General features: G+C 43.2%; 1 protein-coding gene across 3 annotated transcripts in view; it reads left to right on the top strand.

Moving 5' to 3' along the window:
• fer (fer (fps/fes related) tyrosine kinase) overlaps window positions 1-26,500 on the top strand; it is a 450,038-nt gene extending 423,538 nt beyond the window's left edge. For all 3 annotated transcript variants that reach the window (XM_070884132.1, XM_070884127.1, XM_070884121.1), the window contains 3 exons: window positions 11,470-11,624; window positions 15,244-15,366; window positions 24,161-26,500. In XM_070884132.1, coding sequence (XP_070740233.1) covers window positions 11,470-11,624; window positions 15,244-15,366; window positions 24,161-24,303 — 421 coding nt within the window. In that variant the 3' untranslated portion in view covers window positions 24,304-26,500. The remainder of the gene's footprint in view (window positions 1-11,469; window positions 11,625-15,243; window positions 15,367-24,160) is intronic.
• The last annotated feature ends 690 nt before the right edge of the window (window positions 26,501-27,190 follow it).

Genomic DNA, 27,190 nt, shown 5'->3' with positions numbered 1-27,190 from the left:
GGTTGAAACTCTGATGCCCCTTAATGGGTGCTCATAAATATTAATTTGGAAGCTCTCCCCTGTAGACATTTCAGTCATCGCCGCTATCATCCAGTCTGGATCGTCCACATCTGGTTCTTCTGATTCTTGTTCTGTATCTTCAGGATTCTCACCATCATCATCATGTTCTGCAAAATACATCAGAACAGTCAAATGTTTAACAGCAAGGGAGGGGGCAGGATGGATGGCATGAGTACTCTCACACATAGCAGGCCAGGCAGCAGGTTGATTTTAAGGGCTACGATGCATTTTTAGGACTTACCCTCTTCCTCGCACGTGGGCCCAGTTTGTGCTGTACAGATTGCTCTTCTCCATGTGCAACTCACCATAGCAGCTACCCTCTGTTCCAAGGGTGTCAGTGGATGCAGATTGGGCACGCCTCTTCCTGTTCGAGTTGCTTCCCTTTTGTTGTGGGCCAATTTCTTCTGCAAAGAGTAAAATATAACTTTTTACAGAGTGCATCTTTCTGCATGGTGGGACAAAGAGAGTCACATTACAATTACGATTACATTAAACATGGAAAATATTACTTACACTAACTACTTGACCAAGGTCGTGCCATTTCTTTTTACACTGGCTTCCAGATCTCATGGTATGCACCACTGCACAGTAATCTTCTGCAACTTGGTTCCAGGGTTTCTTCATTTCTTTAGGTGGCACTTTTTATGCGACCTCTCTTGCTGGTATCTAGCTCCTGCCATCTCTGCTCAATGTCGTTGACTAATATCCCCACTTCCTCATGCAAGAAATTCTTTGTTCTTGGTGGACATTGTTCCATTGCTGTCTTGAATTGACACTCTTATTTTTCAAAACACACAGTCCTTAATTTGCATGCACCAATGCAGCACCTGTTCTGGAAGTTTAGCAGTGAAAAGCAGCACTCACTGATTTCAGCAGGTTATTTATTCAACAGTGCTGCTAAAAGCACTCCTTCAGACACACAAAAAATCACCAAAATCCAATCCCAAGCCTTTCCAGGGGTCCACGAGACAAATCAACACTTTTCTTTAAGTCCCTTTAAAAATGGCCGAGTTCCAATGTTTCCGGGCTACTGCGCGTGCGCGCGCGCTCCAACGCGCACGCGCAGAGCTGCCAGCACGATGTTGCCTCATTTAACTTAGCACCGCACCACCCCTCCACTTGCAGAATCGGCGCGACTCTGTGGCTCTGCCCTCTGCTGCTGTGTGCGCACCGCGGCGAGCTCCCAGGGACCAGCAAGAAGCCGGAGAATTAAGAGGTATTTTCGTGTCTCACTTTTAGGCGCATCCAGGTCGGGGCTGCGCCATTTTAGGCGCGGCCTGAAACTTCACCCCATAGAAACATAGAAAATAGGTGCAGGAGTAGTCCATTCGGCCCTTCGAGCCTGCACCACCATTCAATAAGATCATGGCTGATCATTCCCTCAGTACCCCTTTCCTGCTTTCTCTCCATACTACTTGATCCCTTTAGCCGTAAGGACCATATCTAACTCCCTCTTGAATATATCCAATGAACTGGCATCAACGACTCTCTGCGGCAGGGAATTCCATAGGTTAACAACTCTCTGAGTGAAGAAGTTTCTCCTCATCTCAGTCCTAAATGGCCTATCCCTTATCCTACGACTATGTCCCCTGGTTCTGGACTTCCTCAACATCGGGAACAATCTACCCGCATCTAAGCTGCCCCGTCCTGTCAGAATCTTGTATGTTTCTATGAGATCCCCTCTCATCCTTCTAAACTCCAATGTATAAAGGCCCAGTTGATCCAGTCTCTCTTCATATGTCAGTCCGGCCATCCCGGGAATCAGTCTGGTGAACCTTCGCTGCACTCCCTCAATAGCAAGAACGTCCTTCCTCAGATTAAGAGACCAAAATTGAACACAATATTCCAGGTGAGGCCTCACCAAGGCCCTATACAACTGCAGTAAGACCTCCCTGCTCCTATACTCAAATCGCCGAGCTATGAAGGTCAAGATACCATTTGCCTTCTTTACCAACTGCTGCCCCTATATGCCAGCTTTCAATGACTGATGAACCATGACACCCAGGTCTCATTGCATCTCCCCTTTTCCTAATCTGCTACCATTCAGATAATATTCTATCTTTGCGTTTTTGCCCCCAAAGTGGATAACCTCACATTTATCCACATTATAATGCATCTGCCATGCATTTGCCTACTCACCTAACCTGCAGCCTCTTAGCGCCCCCTCACAGCTCTCACTGCCACCCAGCTTAGTGTCATCTGCAAACCTGGAGATATTACACTCAATTCCTTCATTCAAATCATTGATGTATATTGTAAAGAGCTGGGGTCCCAGCACTGAGCCCTGCGGCACTCCACTAGTCGCTGCCTGCCATTCTGAAAAGGACCCGTTTATCCCGACTCTCTGCTTCCTGTCTGCCAACCAGTTCTTTATCCACGTCAGTATATTACCACCAATACCATGTGCTTTGATTTTGCACACCAATCTCTTGTGTGGGACCTTGTCAAAAGCCTTTTGAAAGTCCAAATACACCACATCCATTCATTCTTCCTTGTCCACTCTGCTAGTTACATCTTCAAAAAATTCCAGAAGATTTGTCAAGCATGATTTCCCCTTCATAAATCCATGCTGGCTTGGACCGATCCTGTCACTGCTTTCCAAATGCGCTGCTATTTCATCCTTGATAATCGATTCCAACATTTTCCCCACCACCGATGTCAGGCTAACCGGTCGATAATTACCTGCTTTCTCTCTCTCTCCCTTTTTAAAAAGTGGTGTTACATTAGCTACCCTCCAGTCCATAGGAACTGATCCCGAGTCGATAGACTGTTGGAAAATGATCACCAATGCATCCACTATTTCTAGGGCCACTTCCTTAAGTACTCTGGGATGCAGACTATCAGGCCCCGGGGACTTATCAGACTTCAATCCCATCAATTTCCCTAACACAATTTCCCACCTAATCAAGATATCCTTCAGTTCCTCCTTCTCACTAGACCCTCGGTCCCCTAGTACTTTCGGAACGTTATTTGTGTCTTCCTTCGTGAAGACAGAACCAAAGTATTTGTTCAATTGGCCAGCCATTTCTTTGTTTCCCATTCTAAATTCACCTGAATCCGACTGCAAGGGACCTACGTTTGTCTTCGCTAATCTTTTTCTCTTCACATATCTATAGAAGCTTTTGCAGTCAGTTTTTATGTTCTCGGCAAGATTCTTCTCGTACTCTATTTTCCCCCTCTTAATTAAACCCTTTGTCCTCCTCTGCTGAATTCTAAATTTCTTCCAGTCCTCAGGTTTGCTGCTTTTTCTGGCCAATTTATATGCCTCTTCCTTGGATTTAACACTATCCCTAATTTCCCTTGTTAGTCACGGTTGAGCCACCTTCCCCGTTTTATTTTTACTCCAGACAGGGATGTACAATTGCTGAAGTTCATCCATGTGATCTTTAAATGTTTGCCATTGCCTATCCACCGTCAACCCTTTAAGTATCATTTGCCGGTCGATTCTAGCCAATTCACGCCTCAAACCATTGAAGTTACCTTTCTTTAAGTTCAGGACCCTAGTTTCTGAATTAACTGTGTCACTCTCCATCCTAATAAAGAATTCTACCATGTTATGGTCACTCTTCCCCAAGGGATCTCGCACAACAAGATTGCTCATTCGTCCTTTCTCATTTCACATCACCCAGTCTAGGATGGCCAGCCCTGTCGTTGGTTCCTCGACATATTGGTCTAGAAAACCATCCCTAATACACTCCAGGAAATCCTCCTCCACCGCATTGCTGCCAGTTTGGTTAGCCCAATCAATATGTAGATTAATGTCACCCATGATAACTGCTGTACCTTTATTGCATGCATCCCTTATTTCTTGTTTGATGCTGTCCCCAACCTTACTTCTACTGTTTGGTGGTCTGTACACAACTCCCACTAGCGTTTTATGCCCTTTGGAATTCCGCAGCTCCACCCATACCGATTCCACATCATCCAGGCTAATGTCCCTCCTTACTATTGCATTAATTTCCTCTTTAACCAGCAACGCCACCCCGCCATTTTTTCCTCTCTGTCTATCCTTCCTAAATGTTGAATACCCCTGGATGTTGAGTTCCCAGCCTTGGTCACCCTGGAGCCATGTCTCCGTGATGTCAATTACATCATATCCGTTAACTGCTATCTGCGCAGTTAATTCGTCCACCTTATTCCGAATACTCCTTGGATTGAGGCACAGAGCCTTCAGGCTTGTCTTTTTAACACACTTGCCGGTTTAGAATTTTGCTGTAATGTGGCCCTTTTTTGTTTTTTCCTTGGGTTTCTCTGCCCTCCACTTTTACTACTATTCTTTCGATCTTTTGCTTCTGCCTCCATTTTATTTCTCTCTGTCTCCCTGCATAGGTTCCCATCCCCTTGCCATGTTAGTTTAACTCCTCCCCAACAGCACTAGCAAACACTCCCCCTAGGACATTGGTTCAGGTCCTGCCCAGGTGCAGACCGTCCGGTTTGTACTAGTCCCACCTCTCCCAGAACCGGTTCCAATGTCCCAGGAATTTGAATCCCTCCCTTCTGCACCACTCCTCAAGCCACGTATTCATCTGAGCTATCCTGCGATTCCTACTCTGACTAGCACGTGGCACTGGTAGCAATCCTGAGATTACTACTTTTGAGGTCCGACTTGTTAATTTAGCTCCTAGCTCCTAGCTCCCTAAATTCGTCTCGTAGGACCTCGTCCCGTTTTTTACCTATATCGTTGGTACCTATGTGCACCATGACAACTGGCTGTTCACCCTCCCTTTTCCGAATGTCCTGCACCCGCTCTGAGACATCCTTGACCCTTGCACCAGGGTCATACCATCTCGGTTGCGGCCGCAGAAATGCCTATCTATTCCCCTTACAATTGAATCCCCTATCAATATCGCACTCCCACTCTTTTTCCTGCCCTCCTGTGCAGCAGAGCCACCCACGGTGCCATGAACTTGGCTGCTGCTGCTCTCCCCTGATGAGTCATACCCCTCAACAGTACCCAAAGCGGTGTATCTGTTTTGTAGGGGGATGACTGCAGGGAACCCCTGCACTACCTTCCTTGCACTGCTCTTCCTGTTGGTCACCCATCCCCTATCTGGCTGTGTACCCTTTACCTGCGGTAAGACCAACTCGCTAAACGTGCTATTCACGTCATTCTCAGCATCGTGGATGTTCCAGAGTGAATCCACCCGCAGCTCCAGTGCCGCACTGCGGTCTGTCAGGAGCTGCAGGCGGATACACTTCCCGCACACGTCGTCAGGGACACCGGAAGCGTCACTGACTTCCCACATATTACAGGAGGAGCATAACATGTGTCCAAGCTGTCCTTCCATGACTTAACCCTTAGATAAACTTAACTTGGCAACAACAATGCTGAATGTTATTTATGGATATAGAAAAGAAAAAGAAAAACTACTCACCAATCACCAGCCAATCACTTACCCCCTTGGCTGTGACGTCAGCTTTCGATTTCTTTCTATATTTTTGCCTCCTTGCTGCAGCTGCGGCTGGCCTCTCTGACTCCCGAACTCCCGAGACTCTCCTCGATGTTGGGCCTTTTGTAGGCCGCCTCGATCTCCCCACTCCGCCTCTCCTCGATGTTGGGCCTTTTGTAGGCCGTCTCGATCTCCCCACTCCGCCTCTCCGACTCACGAATTCCCGAGCTTCCCCTCGATGCTGGGCCTTTTGTAGGCAGCCTCGATGTTCCCTCTCCGACTCACGACCTCCCGAGCCTCTCCTCGATGCTGGGCCTTTTGTAGGCCGCCTCGATCTCCCAGCTCCGCCTCTCCGAATCACTGAGTTAGGATTGGGTGAGACCATGGACAATTTGAAACCAAAGGTAAGTATCTTGAAGCCAATTCTCTGTGGCACAGGGAACTTAGCAAGGACAGAGCGATGAGGGTGTTTGTAGAGGTGAAAATGTAAAGTGTAGCATTTTGAATGAGTTCTAATTTAGAGAGAATGGAGGCTGGCTCGGAAGGTATTAAAGAAATTGAGTCCTGGCAACAGTGGGGTGAGAACGGGAAGCGTGGAGGTGAATATTAGAGATGGAAGAAAGCATACTCATAGAATGGATGTGTGGAAGCAAGCTAGCTTGGGATCGAACAATATGCACTAATGTCCTTTAGGGACAGAAATCTGCTATCTTTACCTGGTCTGGCCTATATGTGACTCCAGGCCTACAGCAATGTGGTTGACTCTTAACTGCTCTCTGAAATGGCCTCGCAAGCCACTCAATTGTACCAAATCACTACAAAGAAGTATACTAGAATAAAAACGGATGAACCCCCGGGCGTCAACCCAGGCATCGGACACAACAAAGGCAAGCCCAGCTCAGTCGATTCTGCAAAGTCCTCCTCAGTAACATCTGGGAACTTGTGCAAAAATTGGAAGACTAGTTAAGCAACAGTCTGACATAGTCATACTCACAGATACATACCTTCAGCAAATTTCCCAGATTCCTCCATCACCATCCTACCGGCAGGACAGACCCACCAGAGGTGGCGGCACAGTAGAAAAACGTCGGGAGGGAGTGGCCCAGGGAGCCCTCAACATTGACATCAGAAGCCATGAAGTCTCATGGCACCAGGTCAAGCATGGGCAAGAAAACTTCCTGGTGTTTACCACCTACTGCCCTCCCTCAGCTGAGGACTTTGCTGAATCGACTGGGCTGGGCTTGCCTTTGTTATGTCCGATGCCTGGGTCGATGCTCGGTGGTTCATCCATTTTTATTCTAGTGTACTTATTTGTCACAGTTTGGTACAACTGAATGATTTGCTAGGCCATTTCAGAGGGCAGTTAAGAGTCAATCACATTGCTGTAATAGTCCTCCATATTGAACACCACTTGGTAGCAAGGCACAGAATGTACCCTGGGTGGGGGACTTCAATGTCCATCGCCAAGAGAAGTTTGGTAGCAGTACTACTAATCGAGTTGGCCGAGTCCTGAAGGACATAGCTGCCAGACTAGGCCTGCGGCAGGTGGTGAGAGAACCAACACGAGGGGGAAAACCTATGACTTCATTCTCTCAAATCTACCTGTCACAGATGCATCTGTCCATTACAGCATTGGTAGGAGTGACCACCATGCAGTACTTTTTGAGACCAAGTCCTGTCTTCACACTGAGGACACCCTCCATCGTGTTGTGTGGCAGTACCACCATGCTAAATGGGATAGCTTCAGAACAGATCCAGCAACTCAAAACTGGGCATCCATGAGGCGCTGTGAGCCATCAGTAGCAGCAGAATTGTATTCCACCACAATCTGTAACCTCATGGCTGGGCATACCCCTCACTCCACCATTACCATCAAGCCAAGGGACCAAACCTGCTTCAATGTGGAGTGTCGTAGAGCATGCCAGGAGCAGCACCAGGTGTACCTAAAAATGAAGTGCCAACTTGGGGAAGATGCAACACAGGACTACATGCATGCTAAACAGCAGAAGCAGCATACTATAGACAGAGCTAAGTGATCCCACAATCAACGGATCGGATCAAAGCTCTGCAGTCCTGTCACATCCAGTCGTGAATCGTGGTGGACAATTAAACAACTAACAGGAGGAGAAGGCTCCATGAACAACCCCGTCCTCAATGATGGTGGAACCCACCATGTTAATGACAAGGCCGAAGCGTTCGCAACCACCTTCAGCCAGATTTGCCGAGTCGATGATACATTTCTGCCTCCTCCTGAGGTCCCCACCATCAAAAAAGCCAGTCTTAAGCCAATTTGATTCACTCCACATGGACAACTGAGCACACTGGATACAGCAAAGGTTATGGGCCTCGAAAACATCCCGGCTATCATGCTGCAGACTTGTGCGCCCGAACTAGCCACGCTTCTAGCCAAGCTGTTCCAGTACAGCTACAACACCACTGTTCGCCCTAACGCACAGCTATCTCGTGGGTGCATGCTCACCACGCGTGGCAATCCCACAGGAGCGGGCTTCAGCACGCAGGTGCTCTTTTTAATCTCATCCCAGGATCCCAGTTCTTTCGGCCCACAGGAGCGAGCTTCAGTGCGCAGATGCCCACACCTGCAGGCCAAAAGAACTGGGATCCTGGAACACGAATACCCATTTAAAAAGAGCCCCTGCATCCTGGAGCCCGCTCCTTCGGGACTGAGCGTGCATAGCCTGAGGTACTGGCTCCTGTGCGACATGATTAGAAAGAGCGTGGGCAAGAGGGCGAGATGGAGAGGGAGGCAGGCAGACAGACATCAGCTCCCCTTGCTCACCGGGTAGAGTGGACTCACCTTATTGGTTCACACAAGATACTGTGCAAGATACTCGACGGCACCTGGAGCAGAACCGAGCAAGACGTTAACACCTTCAGCAGGGAAAGAATATTGGTGGAAAGGCAAGTAAAAGGATCAAATGGCCAATCACCTTCTTGTGATTTTTAAGAATACACAAGTGTAGAGCATTATTCTTGCATTCATTTCCGGAGGCGGGTGGCGGGGCCGGGTGCGGATATATATAATTTCAAAGGATTCGGCACTTTCCTGCATCTCTCCCAAAATAAATTTTAATATGACCAGACAGGAAAGTGGTGAAACAGCAGGCGGATTTCAGTTAATCTTTCAAAATAGCTGTTTAATACTTGTCCTAAAGGTATCTCTAAACGGTTAATTATGAAAGACCCCCCCCCCCCTTACTGCCAGCTAAGTCAGAGTGAGATCTCTCTCATTATTGTCCTGTGTCTTTTACCCACAATTGCTGTCAGCTGAGGTGTTTAGTAAAATTACCCCCTATAGACTTTAGCAAGTGCAGTTATTTTGTAAAAACAAACTCAGCAGATTCTATCAGCATTTGAAAAGTAGAAACTGGTTATTGTTTCGGTTGTAGACCCTTCATCAGAATAGAGTTATTGGACAGATAGACTATTTCCATTTCATAAAAGCTCTGCATTGTGACATGGATTATAACTAACAGTTCCCAATTCCCAGTGGAAATGTATTTCTACAGCAATTATTTCATACCTTTTAAGGTGAGTTTGCATTCCAGCCACTGTGCCCTTTAAGGTGCGCGGTCGCGCACTGATCCCTAAGCTCCCGCGCACTTAAATTCAAAGACCGCGCAGTGAGCAGGGCAAGGGGCCCGGAACCCTCAGAGTGTCATTTGCGAATCTTGCAACCAGGAACCGATCCCAATTAGAAATTAACAAAAGAGTTGGGGCAGTGGTCACGTATTAAGGGAGTGGGGTGATGTGTCGGTTGTGTCGTCCTCTGAGTAGTGACGCGTGGTGCAGGCAGAAGCTGTCGAGGAGCCGAGTTCAGCCGATTCCCATGGTGATGAGGGCAGCGTCCCGCCCCTTCTCCTTTGGTGCCACGGTTCCAGGGGCAGTGTTACACAAACTCCGCGCTCACCGCCGAGCAAATCAGAGCAGAGCAGATCAGTGCATCCAGATACCACTATGAGGCTGGATGAAGCTTTCAAATATGTGGGAGACATCAGTAGATACCACGTGTACCTCATTTTCTTATTAAACCCAGACAGGTGAGTGAGTTGCTGAGTTTTACCTGCAACAAGTGAGTAAGAATGTACTTTGTTGCTGTCAGATGGCTGTGACATGTTTTCCCAATGACTGATGTTAGGCTAACTGGTCTATAGTTTCCTGCTTTTGTCTGCCTCCTTTTTTAACATTTGCGGTTTTCCAATACGCTGGGACCGCCCCAGAATCCAGGGAATTTTGATAGATTACAACCAATGCATCCACTATCTCTGCAGCCACTTCTTTTAAGACCTGAGGATGTAAGCCATCAGGTCCAGGGGACTTGTCTGCCTATAGTCCCATTATTTTACCGAGTACTACTTTAATGATAGTGATTGTATTAAGTTGCTCCCTCCCTATAGCCCCTTGATTATCCACTATTGGGATGTTTTTAGTGTCTTCTACAGTGAAGACCGATACAAAATATTTGTTCAACGTCTCTGCCATTTCCCTGTTCTCCATTATTAATTCCCTAGTCTCATCCTCTAGGAGACCAACATTTACTTTAGCCACTCTTTTTTCCTTTTTATGTACCTGTAGAAACTCTTATTATCTGTTTTTATATTTCGTGCTCATTTACTTTTATAATCTACCTTCCCTCTTATCATTCTTTTAGTTGTTCTTTGCTGGCATTTAAAAGTTTCCCAATGCTCTGGCCTCCCACTAGTCTTGGCCATATTGTATGCCCTTGTTTTCAATTTAATACCCTCCTTTATTTCCTTAGTTAATCACGGATGGTTATCCCTTCTCTTACAGTCTTTCCTTATCATTAGGATACCAGATATGGAATATCTCCTTCAGTGTCTCCCACTGCTCATCAACCATCCCATACTTTAATCTATTTTCCCAGTCCACTTTAGTCAACTCTGCCCTCATTTGAGTACAAGGGCAGGGAGGTGTTGCTACAATTGTACAGGGCCTTGGTGAGGCCACACCTGGAGTATTGTGTACAGTTTTGGTCTCCTAACCTGAGGAAGGACATTCTTGCTATTGAGGGAGTGCAGCAAAGGTTCACCAGACTGATTCCCGGGATGGCGGGACTGACCTATCAAGAAAGACTGGATCAACTGGGCTTGTATTCACTGGAGTTCAGAAGAATGAGAGGGGACCTCATAGAAACGTTTAAAATTCTGAGGGGGTTAGACAGGTTAGATGCAGGAAGAATGTTCCCAATGTTGGGGAAGTCCAGAACCAGGGGACACAGTCTAAGGATAAGGGGGAAGCCATTTAGGACCGAGATGAGGAGGAATTTCTTCACCCAGAGAGTGGTGAACCTGTGGAATTCTCTACCACAGAAAGTTGTTGAGGCCAATTCACTAAATATATTCAAAAAAGAGTTAGATGAAGTCCTTACTACTAGGGGAATCAAGGGGTATGGTGAGAAAGCAGGAATGGGGTACTGAAGTTGCATGTTCAGCCATGAACTCATTGAATGGCGGTGCAGGCTAGAAGGGCCGAATGGCCTACTCCTGCACCTATTTTCTATGTTTCTATACATTTGTAGTCTCCTTTATTTAAGCTTAGGACTGTGGTTTGAGAACCAACTGTCTCACCCTTCAACTGAATTTGAAATTTAACCATGTTATGGTCACTCATTCCGAGTGGATCCTTTACTATGAGATCATTTATTAATCCTGCCTCATTACACAGTACCAATCTAAGATAGCATGCTCTCTGGTTGGTTCCGCAACGTACTATTCAAGGAAATTATCCCGGATACACTCTATGAACTCGTCCTCAAAGTTGTCCTGGCCAATTTACTTTGTCCAATCAATATGAAGGTTAAAATCGCCCAATGATTATTGCCATTCCTTTATTACAAGCCTCCATTATTTCTTGATTTATACTCGGTCCAACAGTGTAGCTACTGTTAGGGGGCCTATAGGTTACGCCCATCATCGTATCCATCGTCTTAGCCAAAATTTAGCTAATGCATTAATGATCATATCTTTTATATCTTTAACAGAGACCTTGCTGCTCGGAACTGTCTTGTAGGTGACAATAATGTACTAAAAATCAGCGATTTTGGCATGTCGAGACAGGAGGATGATGGCATTTACTCATCATCTGGCTTGAAACAGATTCCAATTAAATGGACAGCTCCTGAGGCCCTAAATTATGGTAAAAATTACTTTTATTTTATCTAAACTGTGCAGTGCAATTATTATGCAGTGTATTGGTACTGTGGCTACTAATTTACATAATTTACATAATGAATAAGTTAGATTCCATTGTTGTTGCATAGCATTCTGGAATCTCTGCCAGTATTTCAGGAATCCAATTCCAATATTCTCAATTTTTCCTTGAAAGTGCCTTGATGATGATGATTATTATATGTTCCTTCATTTATGTGTTGAAGTTTAAATCTTACATTTTTATAAAGTCCCTACAGGATATGTAGCAACATGATGGACAACATGTACCAGGCTGGAGATGGGTAGTTGGTGTTTCGTGGTACTGGGTAGGATAGGGGTTTAGTAGCACTGCTTTGGGCTTTGGAGATGTGACAGTCTGAGCATGTGCAGTGTACACATTTCCCACTATACATTAGCAGAATTCTTTGAGTAGAAAAGTAGATATCCTCTAGTGCGTAAGGATTTCTGAGATTCTTGGAGTTCTTCCAGAGTTGGCCCTGTGTTTTGACAGAATCGGAAAAAGAGTTTGACAGCATGTATACTAAAAATGTGAAACTGTGAAAAATGTATTCTGCAGTTTGTTTTCAAATCATTTGGAAAAACTCAGGAATCCTATTGCACCACAAGGAGATATATCTTTCCACTTGCAGTGAAAGAATTCAACTGGTATATAACAGGAGGAGTGCACGCTGCACATACTCAGACTGTGGCATCTCCTTTCAGCTAACAAAGTAATATATCTAGATGAAAAATATCAATTCCAACGCCAGGTTTTTCAGGGTGGCATCGGCCCTGAAGTGAAAGCATTAGTGATGTACCACAGACACAAAAGACCCTCCTTAAAACCCACTGGTTTGACCAAGCTTTGGTCACCCCTCCTAATATCACCTTTTTTGTTAGGTATCCATTTTCTTTTTTGATGCACCATGGGACATGTTCCTATGTTTACGGTGCTATATAATTGCAAATTGTTATTCTCGTTTGTACAGGGAGAGTGCAGAACACTAGGATTAGTTTTAGATTGCTCTAGTAAAAACCCGGCCCAGAGACGATGAGCTAAATTGCCTTAGTCTATGCTGTGAACTTTTATGCTGTAAACAAAATGCTAATTTTCACACTTTGCCAACAAATTGCAACTAAGGAGGTATGGAAATGTATAAATTAAAAGTCAGGAAAACACCTATAAAAAACAGCAATCAGCCACTATTCCTGATCTCATTGAATGGCGGAACAGGCTCGAAGGACTGACTACAGTCATCAAATTCTACCACTATAAAAGGAGAACCAATCAAATTACTCAAAATATTTTCTGAAAACCCTTCCAGCTCTCATCCTACTTCCTCCACTAAGCTGAGCAGTGACTGCTGGAAATAAGGTTTGGAACATAATCTACAGAAAAATGGCTAAATTTATAAGAAATTATTAGTTGAGTTTGATGGGATTGAAGGCCGATAAATCCCCAGGGCCTGATGGACTGCATCCCAGAGTACTTAAGGAGGTGGCCTTGGAAATAGCAGATGCATTGACAGTCATTTTCCAACATTCCATAGACTCTGGATCAGTTCCTATCGAGTGGAGGGTAGCCAATGTAACCCCACTTTTTAAAAAAGGAGGGAGAGAGAAAACAGGGAATTATAGACCGGTCAGCCTGACCTCAGTAGTGGGTAAAATGATGGAATCAATTATTAAGGATATCATAGCAGCGCATTTGGAAAGAGGTGACATGATAGGTCCAAGTCAGCATGGATTTGTGAAAGGGAAATCTTGCTTGACAAATCTTCTGGAATTTTTTGAGGATGTTTCCAGTAGAGTGGACAAGGGAGAACCAGTTGATGTGGTATATTTGGACTTTCAGAAGGCTTTCGACAAGGTCCCACACAAGAGATTAATGTGCAAAGTTAAAGCACATGGGATTGGGGGTAGTGTGCTGTCATGGATTGAGAACTAGTTGTCAGACAGGAAGCAAAGAGTAGGAGTAAATGGGTACTTTTCAGAATGGCAGGCAGTGACTAGTGGGGTACCGCAAGGTTCTGTGCTGGGGCCCCAGCTGTTTACATTGTACATTAATGATTTGGACGAGGGGATTAAATGTAGTATCTCCAAATTTGCGGATGACACTAAGTTGGGTGGCAGTGTGAGCTGCGAGGAGGATGCTATGAGGCTGCAGAGTGACTTGGATAGGTTAGGTGAGTGGGCAAATGCATGGCAGATGAAGTATAATGTGGATAAATGTGAGGTTATCCACTTTGGTGGTAAAAACAGAGAGACAGACTATTTTCTGAATGGTGACAGATTAGGAAAAGGGGAGGTGCAACGAGACCTGGATGTCATGGTACATCAGTCATTGAAGGTTGGCATGCAGGTACAGCAGGCGGTTAAGAAAGCAAATGGCATGTTGGCCTTCATACCGAGGGGATTTGAGTACAGGGGCAGGGAGATGTTGCTACAGTTGTTCAGGGCATTGGTGAGGCCACACCTGGAGTATTGTGTACAGTTTTGGTCTCCTAACTTGAGGAAGGACATTCTTGCTATTGAGGGAGTGCAGCGAAGGTTCACCAGACTGATTCCCGGGATGGCGGGACTGACCTATCAAGAAAGACTGGATCAACTGGGCTTGTATTCACTGGAGTTCAGAAGAATGAGAGGGGATCTCATAGAAATGTTTAAAATTCTGATGGGTTTAGACAGGTTGGATGCAGGAAGAATGTTTCCAATGTTGGGGAAGTCCAGAACCAGGGGTCACAGTCGAAGGATAAGGGGTAAGCCATTTAGGACCGAGATGAGGAGAAACTTCTTCACCCAGAGAGTGGTGAACCTGTGGAATTCTCTACCACAGAAAGTTGTTGAGGCTAATTCACTAAATATATTCAAAAAGGAGTTAAATGTCGTCCTTACTACTAGGGGGATCAAGGGGTATGGCGAGAAAGCAGGAATGGGGTACTGAAGTTGCATGTTCAGCCATGAACTCATTGAATGGCGGTGCAGGCTAGAAGGGCCGAATGGCCTACTCCTGCACCTATTTTCTATGTCTATGTTTCTATGTTTCAAATTAGTAGGGTACAATTTGCAGCATACAGTCCATGTACAGCTTTATAAATTCTTCTGTGCATTTGCATTACTTCGGTTAGTGAGTCATGTCATTATTATAAATGAATTCATTTTTTTTAATTCTGAAGAGACCCCCGATGAATTAGTTGATCAGCACTGAAATGTGGAACTGAGCCGTACAGTCTAATAAGTTCACAGGTTGAAACAAAGTCCATGCTGAGTTAGCTGATCTCAATTGAGGTACTATGATGCTATGCACCTGTCAACTCTTATTGCCTACATTTGCAAATGAAGAAGAGCCACCTGAGCAAGTTTCTGGCAGGAAGAACTATATCCAGCAAGAGTTGGCATCTTTACGAGAAAAGAAGAAAAAAGACCATTTAGCCCATCTTGCTGCACTTCCCCCAAAAAATCAAGTGCAGATAATGTAGTATTCTCTAGACTTTTATAATAAATTCAGGTTTATCTACTTTAAGTACAGTTTATAAAGCAAAAAAAAATCAATTTTTCCAATGTGCAAAATAGATGAAGAGACTTTTGACATTGTTCTGTCACAGGGCGATACAGTTCAGAGAGTGATGTGTGGAGCTATGGGATACTCCTGTGGGAGACATTCAGCTTGGGAGTGTGTCCATATCCTGGAATGACCAATCAACAGGCACGAGAACAGGTTGAAAAAGGTACAGTTATGGGCATCAACATTAAAAGCTTAATACTGCTACAGTACCACATACAGATCTCTGAGTCGTTATATTTTGAGCTTGTATTGCTTCTTGTTTGTATTTTTCCTCTGTACTGCAGCATTTTGTAATCTCCATTTAAATAATAATTAGTTTTTTTATTTTCCTGACAAGGTATAACCTCACATTTTTCCACATTATACTCCATCTGCCAAATGTTTGCCCACTCTCTTAGCCTGTCTATATTCCTTTGCAGATTCTTTGTGGCCTCCTCACACATTGCTTTCCCACCCATCTTTGTATCATCAGAAAGTTTGGCTCCATTACATTCGGTCCCTTCATCCAAGTCATTAATATAGATTGTAAATAGTTGTGGCCCCAGCACTGATCCCTGTGGCACCCCACTAGTTACCGTTTGCCAACCGGAAAATGACACATTTATCCTGAATTTCTGTTAGCTAGCCAATCCTCTATCCATGCTAATATACCTCTAACCCCATGAGCTCTTGTGCAGTAACCTTTTATGTGGCACCTTATTGAATGCCTTCTGGAAATCCAAATACACCACATCTACTGGTTCCCCCTTATCCACCCTGCTCGTTAAATCCTCAAATATCTCCAGCAAATTTGTCAAACGTGATTTCCCTTTCATAAAACCATGCTGTCTCTGCTTGATTGAATTATGCTTTTCCAAATGTCCTGCTTCTGCTTCCTTAATAAGGGACTCCAGCATTTTCCCAACGACTGATGTTAGGCTAACTAGTCTATAATTTCCTGCTTTCTTTCTGCCTCCTTTTTTAAATAGGGGCGTTACATTTGCGGTTTTCTAATCCAGTGGGACCTCCCCAAAATCCAGGGAATTTTGGTAGATTACAACCAATGCATCCATTATCTCTGCAGCCACTTCTTTTAAGACCCTAGGATGTAGGCCATCAGGTCCAGGGGACTGGTCCACCTTTAGTCCCATTATTTTACCAAGTACTTTTTCTTTAGTAATGTTGACTGTTTTAAGTTCCCCTTCCATATAGCCCCTTGATAATCTATTATTGGGATATTTTTAGTGTCTTCTACCATGAAGACTGATACCAAATATTTGTTCAAAGTCTCTGCCATTTCCCTGTTCCCCATTATTAATTCCCCAGTCTCATCCTCTAAGGGACCAATGTTTATTTTAGCTACTCTCTTCCTTTTTATATACCTGTAGACGCTTTTACTATCGCTTTTTATATTTCTTGCTAGTTTACTCTCATAATCCATCTTCTCATTTTTTTTTTAGTCGTCCTTTACTGCTTTTTAAAAGTTTTCCAATCCTCTGGCCTCCCATTAATCTTGGCAACATTGTATGCCATTGTTTTCAATTTGATACCATCCTTTACTTCCTTAGTTAGCCACGGATGGTTTTCCTTTCATAGAATCATAGAAATTTCCAGTACGGAAGGAGGCCATTTCGGCCCACCGTGTCCGCGCCAGCCGACCAAGAGCTATCTAGCCCAATCCCACTTTCCAGCTCTTGGTCCATAGCCCTGTAGGTCACGGCACTTTGGGCCCAATTTTGGCCATGACTTGCATCAATTTTTTTGGAGCAAGTTGTTTTTCCTGGCGTAAGTTTAAAAACTGCCGTTTCCCCCCCCAAAATTTGCTCCAGAGTAAAGTCAGTTAGGTACGATTTTTTTTAGTTCAGTTTTTTTCTTCAAAAGGGGGCGTTCCCAGACACTTATGCCAGTTTTGGCCATTTATGCCACTTTGGTCAGCAAAAACGTACTCCAAATCAACTTAGGTCAGCGTGGCCAGCTATGAAAAACGTTGCGGGTACTTAAGAAATCAGCGCAGGTAAGTAAGTAAGAATCTGCATCCAAGCACCAAACATTCCAAATAAAAGTTTAAAATAACGAATTAAAAATAAAGAACTCAAGTAAACAATTGATTAACAATGAAGTATTTTAAGTAAATCCTACCTTGGGCCGGGGAAGGCAGCGGGCTGGCCTGTACGGGGGGCCATTCGGCGTGGGATAGGGGCGGCCGGCAAAGACGCATCGGGAGGGAGGGAAGGAGAGGAAAGGCTGGGCTCGACAACATCGGGAGAGAGGGAGAGGAAAGGCTGGGCCGACGGCATCAGGAGGGAAGGAGAGGAAAGGCTGGGCTCGACGACATCGGGGGGGAGGGAGAGGAAAGGCTTGGCCGACGACATCAGGAGAGAGGGAGGGAGAGGAAAGGCTGGGCTTGACGGCATCAGGAGGGAGAGAGAGGAAAGACAGGGCTCGATGGCATCTCAGGTAGGGTTCTGACAGCCTGGGCTGCCTCAGACGCGGGCGACCATTCAGCCACAGCTAGGGGTGGCGAACATCAGGTCCTGCTGACAGCTTGCAGGACATGCTGGGAGGGCGGGGAGCACGCGCGCAGACTCCACTGCGCATGCGGACAGCTGCCGGCAGTGTTTTCAGCGCAGGGCTGTAGCTCCGCCCCCTGCCCCCCCCACTCCACCATGGACGCTGCGCCAGGACTCGGGATACTTGGCAGAGGGGCCAGGATACCAAGCAAGTTTTTTGGCACCCTTTCTAGTGCACAAAGTTGCCGCATAAAGTGTCAGTGCGCCAAAAAAACGGATTGGGCCCAATAAATGCACATCCAAGTATTTTTTAAATGTGGTGAGGCTTTTGGTCTCTACCACCCTTTCAGGCACTGAGTTCCAGACCCCAGCACCCACTGGGTAAAGACATTTCCCCTCATATTTCCTCTATACTTCTCTCCCCCCCCCCCCCCCCGCAATTATTTTAAATCTATGTCCCCTGGTTGTTGATCCCTCTGCCAAGGGAAACACATCCTTCCTAGCCACTCTATCCAAGCCCCTCATAATTTTATACACCTCAATCAGGTCTCCCCTCACCCTCCTCTGTTCCAAAGAAAACAGACCCAGCACCTCCAATCTTTCCTCATAGCCAAAATTCTCCAGTCCAGGCAACATTCTTGTAAATCTTCTCTGCACCCTTTCCAGTGCAATCACATCTTTCCTGTAATGTGGTGACCAGAACTGCACACAGTGCTCCAGCTGCGGCCTAACTAGTGTTTTATACAGTTCAAGCATAATCTCCTTGCTCTTGTGTTCCATGCCTCGACTAATAAAGGTAAGTATTCCATATGCCTTCTTAACCACCTTATCTACCTGGCCTGCTACTTTCAGGGATCTGTGGACCTGCACTCCAAGGTCCCTTTGTTCCTCAACACTTTTCAGTGTCGTACCATTTAATGTGTATTCCCTTGCCTTGTTTGACCTCCCCAAATAAATTACCTCACACTTATCCGGATTGAATTCCATTTGCCACTGTTCTACCCACCTGACCAGTACAGTGCTATCTTCCTGCAGTCCGAAGCTTTCATCTTCATTATCAACCACACAGCCTATTTTAGTGTCATCTGCAAACTTCTTAATCATGCCCCCAACATTCAAGTCCAAGTCATTGATATATGCCACAAAAAGCAAGAGACCCAGAACTGAGCCCTGCGGAACCCCACTGGATACAGCCTTCCAGTCACAAAAACATCCATCAACCATTACCCTTTGCTTCCTGCGTCTGAGCCAATTTTGGATCCAACTTTCCACCTTGCCCTGGATCCCATGGGCTTTTACTTCTGCCATATGGTACCTTATCGAGAGCTTTGATAAAATCCATATATACTACATCATATGCACTGTCCTCATCGACTCTCCTGGTTACTTTCTCGAAAAATGTAATCAAGTTATTCAGACACGACCTTCCCTTAACAAATCCATGCTGACTAATCCAATGTCTTTCCAAATGAAGATTTATCCTGTCCCTCAGGACGTTTTCCAGTAATTTTCCCACGACTGAGGTTAGGCTGACTGGCCAGTAATTACTCGATCTATTCCTTTCTCCCTTTTTAAACAAAGGCACCACACCTGTAGCCAGAGAGGACTGGAAAATAATGGTCAGTGCCTCTGCTATTTCCTCTCTTACTTATCTTAACAGCCTGGGATACATTTCATCCGGGCCTGGGGATTTATCCACTTTCAAAGCTGCTAAGCCCCTTAATACTTCCTCTCTCATTATGTTTATCTCGTCTAATATTTCACACTCCTCCTCCCTCATTGCAAAGTCTGCATCGCCCCTCTCATTTGTGAAAACAGATGGAAAGTATTCATTCAGAATCATACCTATGTCTTCTGCCTCCACACACAGATTTCCTTTATGGTCTCTAATAGGCCCCACTCTTTCATTCTTTCTTAATGTATTTATAAAACATCTTTGTGTTTTCCCTGAATTTCCGCCAACATTCTTTCATGCTCTCTCTTTGCTTTCCTGATGTCTTTTTTAATTGCACCCCTGCACTTTTTATATTCCTCTCGAGTTTCTGCAGTATTGAGTTCGCTTGACACCAGGGGGCTCTAGATTTGTTAGCCCCACCCTTTTTTTTATGGGAACACACTTGCTCTGTACGCTTAGGATCTCCTCCTTGAATGCCTCCGACTGCTCTGACACTGATTTACCATCAATTGGGTGTTTCCAGTCCACTTTGGCCAAATCCCATCTCAGCTCAGCAAAATTGGCTTTACCCCAATTGAGAACTTTTTTTCCTGGTCCACCTTTGTCCTATTTTATAACTACCCTAAATCTTACTGAATTATGATCACTAGCACCAAATGCTCTCCAACTGATACCCCTTCCACCTGCTCCTCTTCATTTCCCAAAACCAAGTCCAGAACCGTCCCCTCCCTTGTTGGGCTTGTTACATACTGGCTAAAGAAGTTCTCCTGAGTGCATTCACTTAAAGTTTTTCCTTCTCACTGGAATATATTTTTGTTGGGAGTTATGAAATATCTCCTTAAATGTCTGCCACTGCTTCCTGTCACACTCTGCTTATCATTTGCCCCATCGCTACCCTGCTCTATTGCCTTCTCCTTTCTCTTTGACCTGTTAATTTTCTACTTACCTGGACCCTTCGCTCCCCCCCCCCACCCCCGACTATTTAGTTAAAGTTTGACTGTTATCACTGCGGGAGGAGATGACGTTTAGTATTGTGCTGCAACGCATACTTAACCCACATTTTCCAATCAACTGCAGATTATTTTTCTGTAATGCTACAGATCCTTTTAGTTTCTCCTTATGTGAATGTTTGCTGCACTGCTCTCAATTATTAGTTTCCACAAAAACCCAAAAGGAGCTAAACCTACATTACTTCAAAGCTGCATTTAATTTTTTTTAAATGAAACTTCTATCAACACTTTTCTGGTTTCACTATTGGAATGAGGTAAGCACTGCTTTTACCCACCAACATGAGAACTGCAACGGGCTCGTGACATGTACACTACTTTCAGACACAGGATAGTAGTTGAAGTAGGAAAGAAACAAATACTAACATTATAAAGCAACAAACATTATTATAAAATAAGAACAGGTAGAAGGGAATGGTTTCTGTAATCCAGCCGAATCCTTGGCCTGCTGTCAATGAGTATGAACTACTTGTGACATTGTTCAATCTCTTCTATTAGAATACAATCTTATAATCATTTCTCCATCATTCTCCATGTAATTAGTAGTCTAAACACTTTGTGTGGTGTTTCATTATAGATTGAATCTGCCTTATCTAGTTAAAACCTCATTCATTCAGTGTCATTCCTCTCAATGCTAAATACGCTTGGAGGGAAAGAAGTGTGTTGAAAACAATAATAAATGCTTAGAATGAATGTAAATGACTTGCACTTGTAGTGTACTGTGACAGCTAACTTTAATTGCTTTATAACATGGAGGATTTAGTGACACAACATGGAGTCAAAATAAAGTGACCAGAAAATGCAGATGCTATGCTGTCCACTCAATGTACACACACACAACTAAAATAGAAAAAAGGTGGTAACCCTTGGAAAGTATAGGGGTACAATTGGACCTTGCTTTGTCTGTTTTTCAGGTGTGAAATGGGTCCACAACCTACCAATTTTTGTCAACAGTTGTACACAAACAAAACACACAGAGCGAGAGTGCAAGTTGGTCAGCGTATTAGTTAAAGTGCCTGTTAGTCATAGTGGGCACCTGTCTAAAACAAGCATTAGGCCCATTGCTTATGCAAATGGTCAAAGTAACATCTGTTTCCGGTCCCATTTGCTAAGTTGGATCACGTATGACCACAGCATATTAGTTTTCTCGGGTCTTAAAGCAACCAAATCAGCCATCTATAAAGGGGCTGCTGGAAACTGCTACCAAGAAAGTAAGATTTAAAAATGTTTGGGAAAATTTTAAACGACAGGAAAGATAGATTACGAAAGTAAACTTGCGCAAAACATAAAAACAGATCGTAAAAGTTTTTACCGATATATAAAACGGAAAAGAGTGACTTAAGTAAATGTTGGTCCCTTAGAAGATGAGAAGGGGGATTTAATAATGGGAAATGTGGAAATGGCTGAGACCTTAAACAATTATTTTGCTTCGGTCTTCACAGTGGAAGACACAAAAACCATGCCAAAAATTGCTGGTCACGGGAATGTGGGAAGGGAGGACCTTGAGATAATCACTAGGGAGGTAGTGCTGGACAGGCTAATGGGACTCGAGGTGGACAAGTCCCCTGGTCCTGATGAAATGCATCCCAGGGTATTAAAAGAGATGGCGGAAGTTATCGCAGATGCATTCGTTATAATCTACAAAAATTCTCTGGGAAGGTACCAGTGGATTGGAAAGCAGCTAATGTAACGCCTCTGTTTAAAAAAGGGAGCAGACAAAAGGCAGGTAACTATAGGCCGGTTAGTTTAACATCTGTAGTGGGGAAAATGCTTGAAGCTATCATTAAGGAAGAAATAGCGGGACATCTAGATAGGAAATAGTGCAATCAAGCAGACGCAACATGGATTCATGAAGGGGAAATCATGTTTAACTAATTTACTGGAATTCTTTGAGGATATAACGAGCATGATGGATAGAGGTGTACCGATGGATGTGGTGTATTTAGATTTTCAAATGGCATTTGATAAGGTGCCACACAAAAGGTTACTGCAGAAGATAAAGGTATGCGGAGTCAGAGGAAATGTATTAGCATGGATAGAGCATTGGCTGGCTAACAGAAAGCAGAGAGTCGGGACAAATGGGTCCTTTTCGGGTTGGAAATTGGTGGTTAGTGGTGTGCCACAGGGATCGGTGCTGGGACCACAACTGTTTACAATATACATAGATGACCTGGAAGAGGGGACAGAGTGTAGTGTAACAAAATTTGCAGGTGACACAAAGATTAGTGGGAAAGCGGGTTGTGTAGAGGACACAGAGAGGCTGCAAAGAGATTTAGATAGGTTAAGCGAATGGGCGAAGGTTTGGCAGATGGAATACAATGTCGGAAAATGTGAGGTCATCCACCTTGGAAAAAAAAACAGTAAAAGGGAATATTATTTGAATGGGGAGAAATTACAACATGCTGCGGTGCAGAGGGAACTGGGGGTCCTTGTGCATGAATCCCAAAAAGTTAGTTTGCAGGTGCAGCAGGTAATCAGGAAGGCGAATGGAATATTGGCCTTCATTGCGAGAGGGATGGAGTACAAAAGCAGGGAGGTCCTGCTGCAACTGTACAGGGTATTGGTGAGGCCGCACCTGGAGTACTGCATGCAGTTTTGGTCACCTTTCTTAAGGAAGGATATACTAGCTTTGGAGGGGGTACAGAGACGATTCACTTGGCTGATTCCGGAAATGAGGGGGTTACCTTATGATGATAGATTGAGTAGACTGGGTCTTTACTCGTTGGAGTTCAGAAGGACGAGGGGTGATCTTATAGAAACATTTAAAATGAAAGGGATAGACAAGATAGAGGCAGAGAGGTTGTTTCCACTGGTCGGGGAGACTAGAACTAGGGGGCACAGCCTCAAAATACGGGGGAGCCGATTTAAAACCGAGTTGAGAAGGAATTTCTTCTCCCAGAGGGTTGTGAATCTGTGGAATTCTCTGCCCAAGGAAGCAGTTGAGGCTAGCTCATTGAATGTATTCAAATCACAGATCGATAGATTAAGATATGAAATGATCTGCCTTATAAGCCCTTCCATGATTCCTGTATTGCTGGAGCTCCAAAATAAAAGTTTGAACAAAATTAATATAAATTATAATACCCTTTAGAAAGAGAGTGATCCACCCTTTACCTACAAATATTGAAGAAACAGACTGTTCAGTCAGGCTGAAAGGTTTTATAATGAGGACCACAAACTCTGGCTTACATCTTTCCTTCTGCATCGAACATCTCTGCAATAGCACTTAATTTATTAAAGAACTCCTGCTTATATATCTTATCAAAATTCAGCACCTTTTATCCAGAACTCCCATTTGCTGTCAAATGATGGTACATTCCTTACAAGATTGCCTTCCTTTAAATTAACTTTTAGTCTGCTGTTCTTGTTTTTATTTTCTCTCATACACACAAGCAAATAGATTCAACCAATCAGAACGTATTATAAAATAATATCAAGTAACTGAACATACATGAGTAATGTGAATTCTTAATCCTTCCCTCTTTCAATTTCATATCACTCATAAAAAAAATATTCTATGGATGGCTTAACCTAACTTAAATGGGTCACTTGTGTATGTATTTGATTTTCAGATATGAAAATTAATGGGCAGCCACCCCCCAGAAACAACTGTTCAATTGAAAAAGGGGAGGGTGCCCATCCTAACATGAGATGTTATTATGCAGAGTAGACTTCTGTCCGATAAAAGACAAGCAATATTTCACTCAAATTGCCTGCGTACATCAGAGTAGCACAACAATGGGAAAGCATTTGCTGTTTTAAGAAGATTCTTTAAAACTGTTGCAGGTTACAGAATGTCAGCGCCGCAGAAATGCCCAGAGGAAATCTATAGCATAATGCTGAGATGCTGGGAATACAAACCAGAAAACCGACCAAATTTCAGTGATGTGCACAAAGAACTCTTGTGTATCAAGAAGAAGATAACGTAGTGACACAGCGTAAATGCTGACTGTGGGAAACCCAGTATTCAGTTATTGAAAAAATCAGGAGTCACACGATATCATTTTTCCTTCAATATATTGTAATTAAAGTTATGTACGCTTGTTATATTGCATCAGCATATTTTTGTTGCAATTTATAAACATTTGTTTCCTGTTTTGGTTTTGGCCTACAAATATTTGTAAGGTACATCATGGAGAAAAGGCTTCTCAATGCATAATTGCCAAATATTTTCATAAATAACTTCAAGAATCAATAAAATTCTACAGTGATCACTTTCATAAAATTGAATTAGATAAAACACAGCTGGTTATAGTGTGTTGACTTAGTGCCATTGAAATGCAATACAAAGATTTTCTGTGGAGCTGATCTATTTTAAATTAGTATTGTAGAACTCAAATAATATTTACCACAGACTACAAGGAAAAATAAGTTCCTGGGACAGAGTGATCCATCCCACATATTTTGAAAAGCGCTAAACTGTCCAGATCGGACATATAAAACATGATAAATACCAGCAAGAGGCCTGTGTGGTAATCTTATATTTAAATGATTGCCTATGCACAGAATTTTTTGAGTTGTAGTTGTTGCAGACATTGGAATAAGCCTTCTATGATGTGCCTGAGATTCAAAAGCACTGTACCATGCGAGTGCCATCTTTTTTAAAAAAAACACATTGATATTGTTCTTTGGTTTTCTTCAGTTTTGATATCTTTGATCTTAGCTTGCAATGCACCTTGTAGTCTGACTGTTAAAAATGTTTGAACATTTTGCGAGCAGTACTGGGCTTTTGGCCAATCTTTAACAGGACAACATTGTTTTACTGTCCATATATTATTGTTGATAAGTTAACTCTTTGAGTATTAACCGACCTTTCCTGCTTTCAGAGAATCTGAAATAATGATTTCTATTAGTTTCTCATGATGAAACATTTAAAATAGGATTAGAGAAGCATGCAGAACCATGCAGTGTTTCTTAATTCATAACTGCTCAAATAATCCTCCAAATTATAACTAGTTTTTGATTTTGGTGGTAAGTATTACAACGCTCAAAAGATCATACAAAAGCTAAATAGCTGGGTATATTTTGCCTTGTCGCAGATTAAAAAGGATCGCACCTCTTGCAATTGTCAACACTAATGTTGCCATTCTGATTCAGTGATGACATACATCATTTCATTATTATTTAGATTGTACAAACCCTATTATTATAGAGGGGACTTATGATTCTGTTGCTTTAGCATACACACAAACCTCCATAAGCAGCATTTGTTAATGTGGCACAGACTTGTGCATGGCTTTAAGGGGTGCAAAGTCAACTGGAGACCACTTTACAGAATTAGTCACATCCAATGTTCCCTGTAAGCTGCACTTTTGTACTGCGCGGTCTATTTCTTTTAATGCGTGATCCCTTTAAAGCATGTGTGTTATTTACAATGTAAAAACCGATGAGCAGTCTGCACAGGACCTTTCCCATTACCATGCAGCTTAAAGGGAACATTGGTCACATCACCTCACTCTGTTACTGTGGCAAAGCTTTCAATGTGAATTTATGCAGCCAACACACAGGCATCAGCTTCTGACATTGATGTGTACATCAGACGACCACAAGAGGCCATAAAAACTGAGTTGTAATGAAGCTGTGATGTTTCAAAGCTTAATACATTTATCATGCTTTCAATGCCTGGATATCTGATGCAGTGCTTTAAAGCTGGTTCCAATTTCTGTTTTCCACACTTACCTCCTCTACTTTGCTCTGACCATATTAAGAATTGTAAAAAAAAATTCAAAACTCCTAACACAGTCCAAGAGAACATCTATTTCAGAAAATAGTACTGTGATGAAGATTCACTGGTGAGACACTGAACCAGTCTCTTATTCATGAAGCAAGAGTTACTGAATTGTCTAGTTTCACAAGTGGATGCTGTATGCTTCATTTGTCATGGATTATTACATGTATTGCTCCACATCTGAATCTTTTTCTAAATTATGTTGAACATTATGGTGTTCGGAGATGATGACAGCACACTGATCTGCAGTGCTCTTGAAAATCTCATTTGTTGGATTGTAGAACTAAAGTCTATCCTGATAGGTAGTAACAAACATCAAACACTTTGAAATCCTGTACTTTAAATCATGTTTTTATTGGCTCAGTTGGCAATATTTCCAAAACTGCTGGTTTAACATTTCTGTGGTTTTGTTTTTCAAATATGTTTACAAAGTATGAACTGATGTACCTTTCAGTTTGTTTAATGTGTTTAGTCAATTTTGATCTTTGACAAGCTTGGAATTTGCAGAAAATAATGTGATTTACAATTCTTTTAAAACTAAACCTGTCTTGTAAACATCAGTACAATATATAGGAATTTTATGGATTCAGATTCTATGGAATTACTGTATTAATAGAAACTAAATAAGCTGTGCATAGTATATTTTAAGTACTTTGTGTAGCATTTACTGAGATTTTTTTAACGTTATTTAACAGCCTTTCTACTGATTTTATTTGAAGTGTTGTAGCTAATCCAATGCAAGGGCTTTCATTTTAAAAAGAATGAAGTTTACGTTTATGCTGCAATACTTCCACAGACATAGTAAATATTTAATTGCCTTCATTGCATTGTTTCAATACAAGTTCAGCTTTACACATGGAAAAGGAATGCTCGGCAAGATACACAGAAAAAGTTTCAGTGCAGTAAAAGGGAACATTAAATGTTTACAGAAATATCAGTATTTTTAAACAGGTGATCCGGGTGCTGCAGAGGACTTTCAGTTTTACTCAAAAATCACGTTGTCCTTTTATGATCAACTTTGTAAACCAAGTGTAGTCATAGTAAAGTCAGTAAATCCCCTTAGGTTGAGAAAATGGTTCTGTTGCCAA

The sequence above is a fragment of the Pristiophorus japonicus genome, chromosome 1 (assembly GCF_044704955.1).
Source record: "Pristiophorus japonicus isolate sPriJap1 chromosome 1, sPriJap1.hap1, whole genome shotgun sequence".
Classification (NCBI taxonomy): Eukaryota; Metazoa; Chordata; class Chondrichthyes; family Pristiophoridae; genus Pristiophorus; species Pristiophorus japonicus.
Note: the sequence above shows the minus strand (reverse complement) of the source record. Positions and strands in the feature narration are given on the sequence as shown.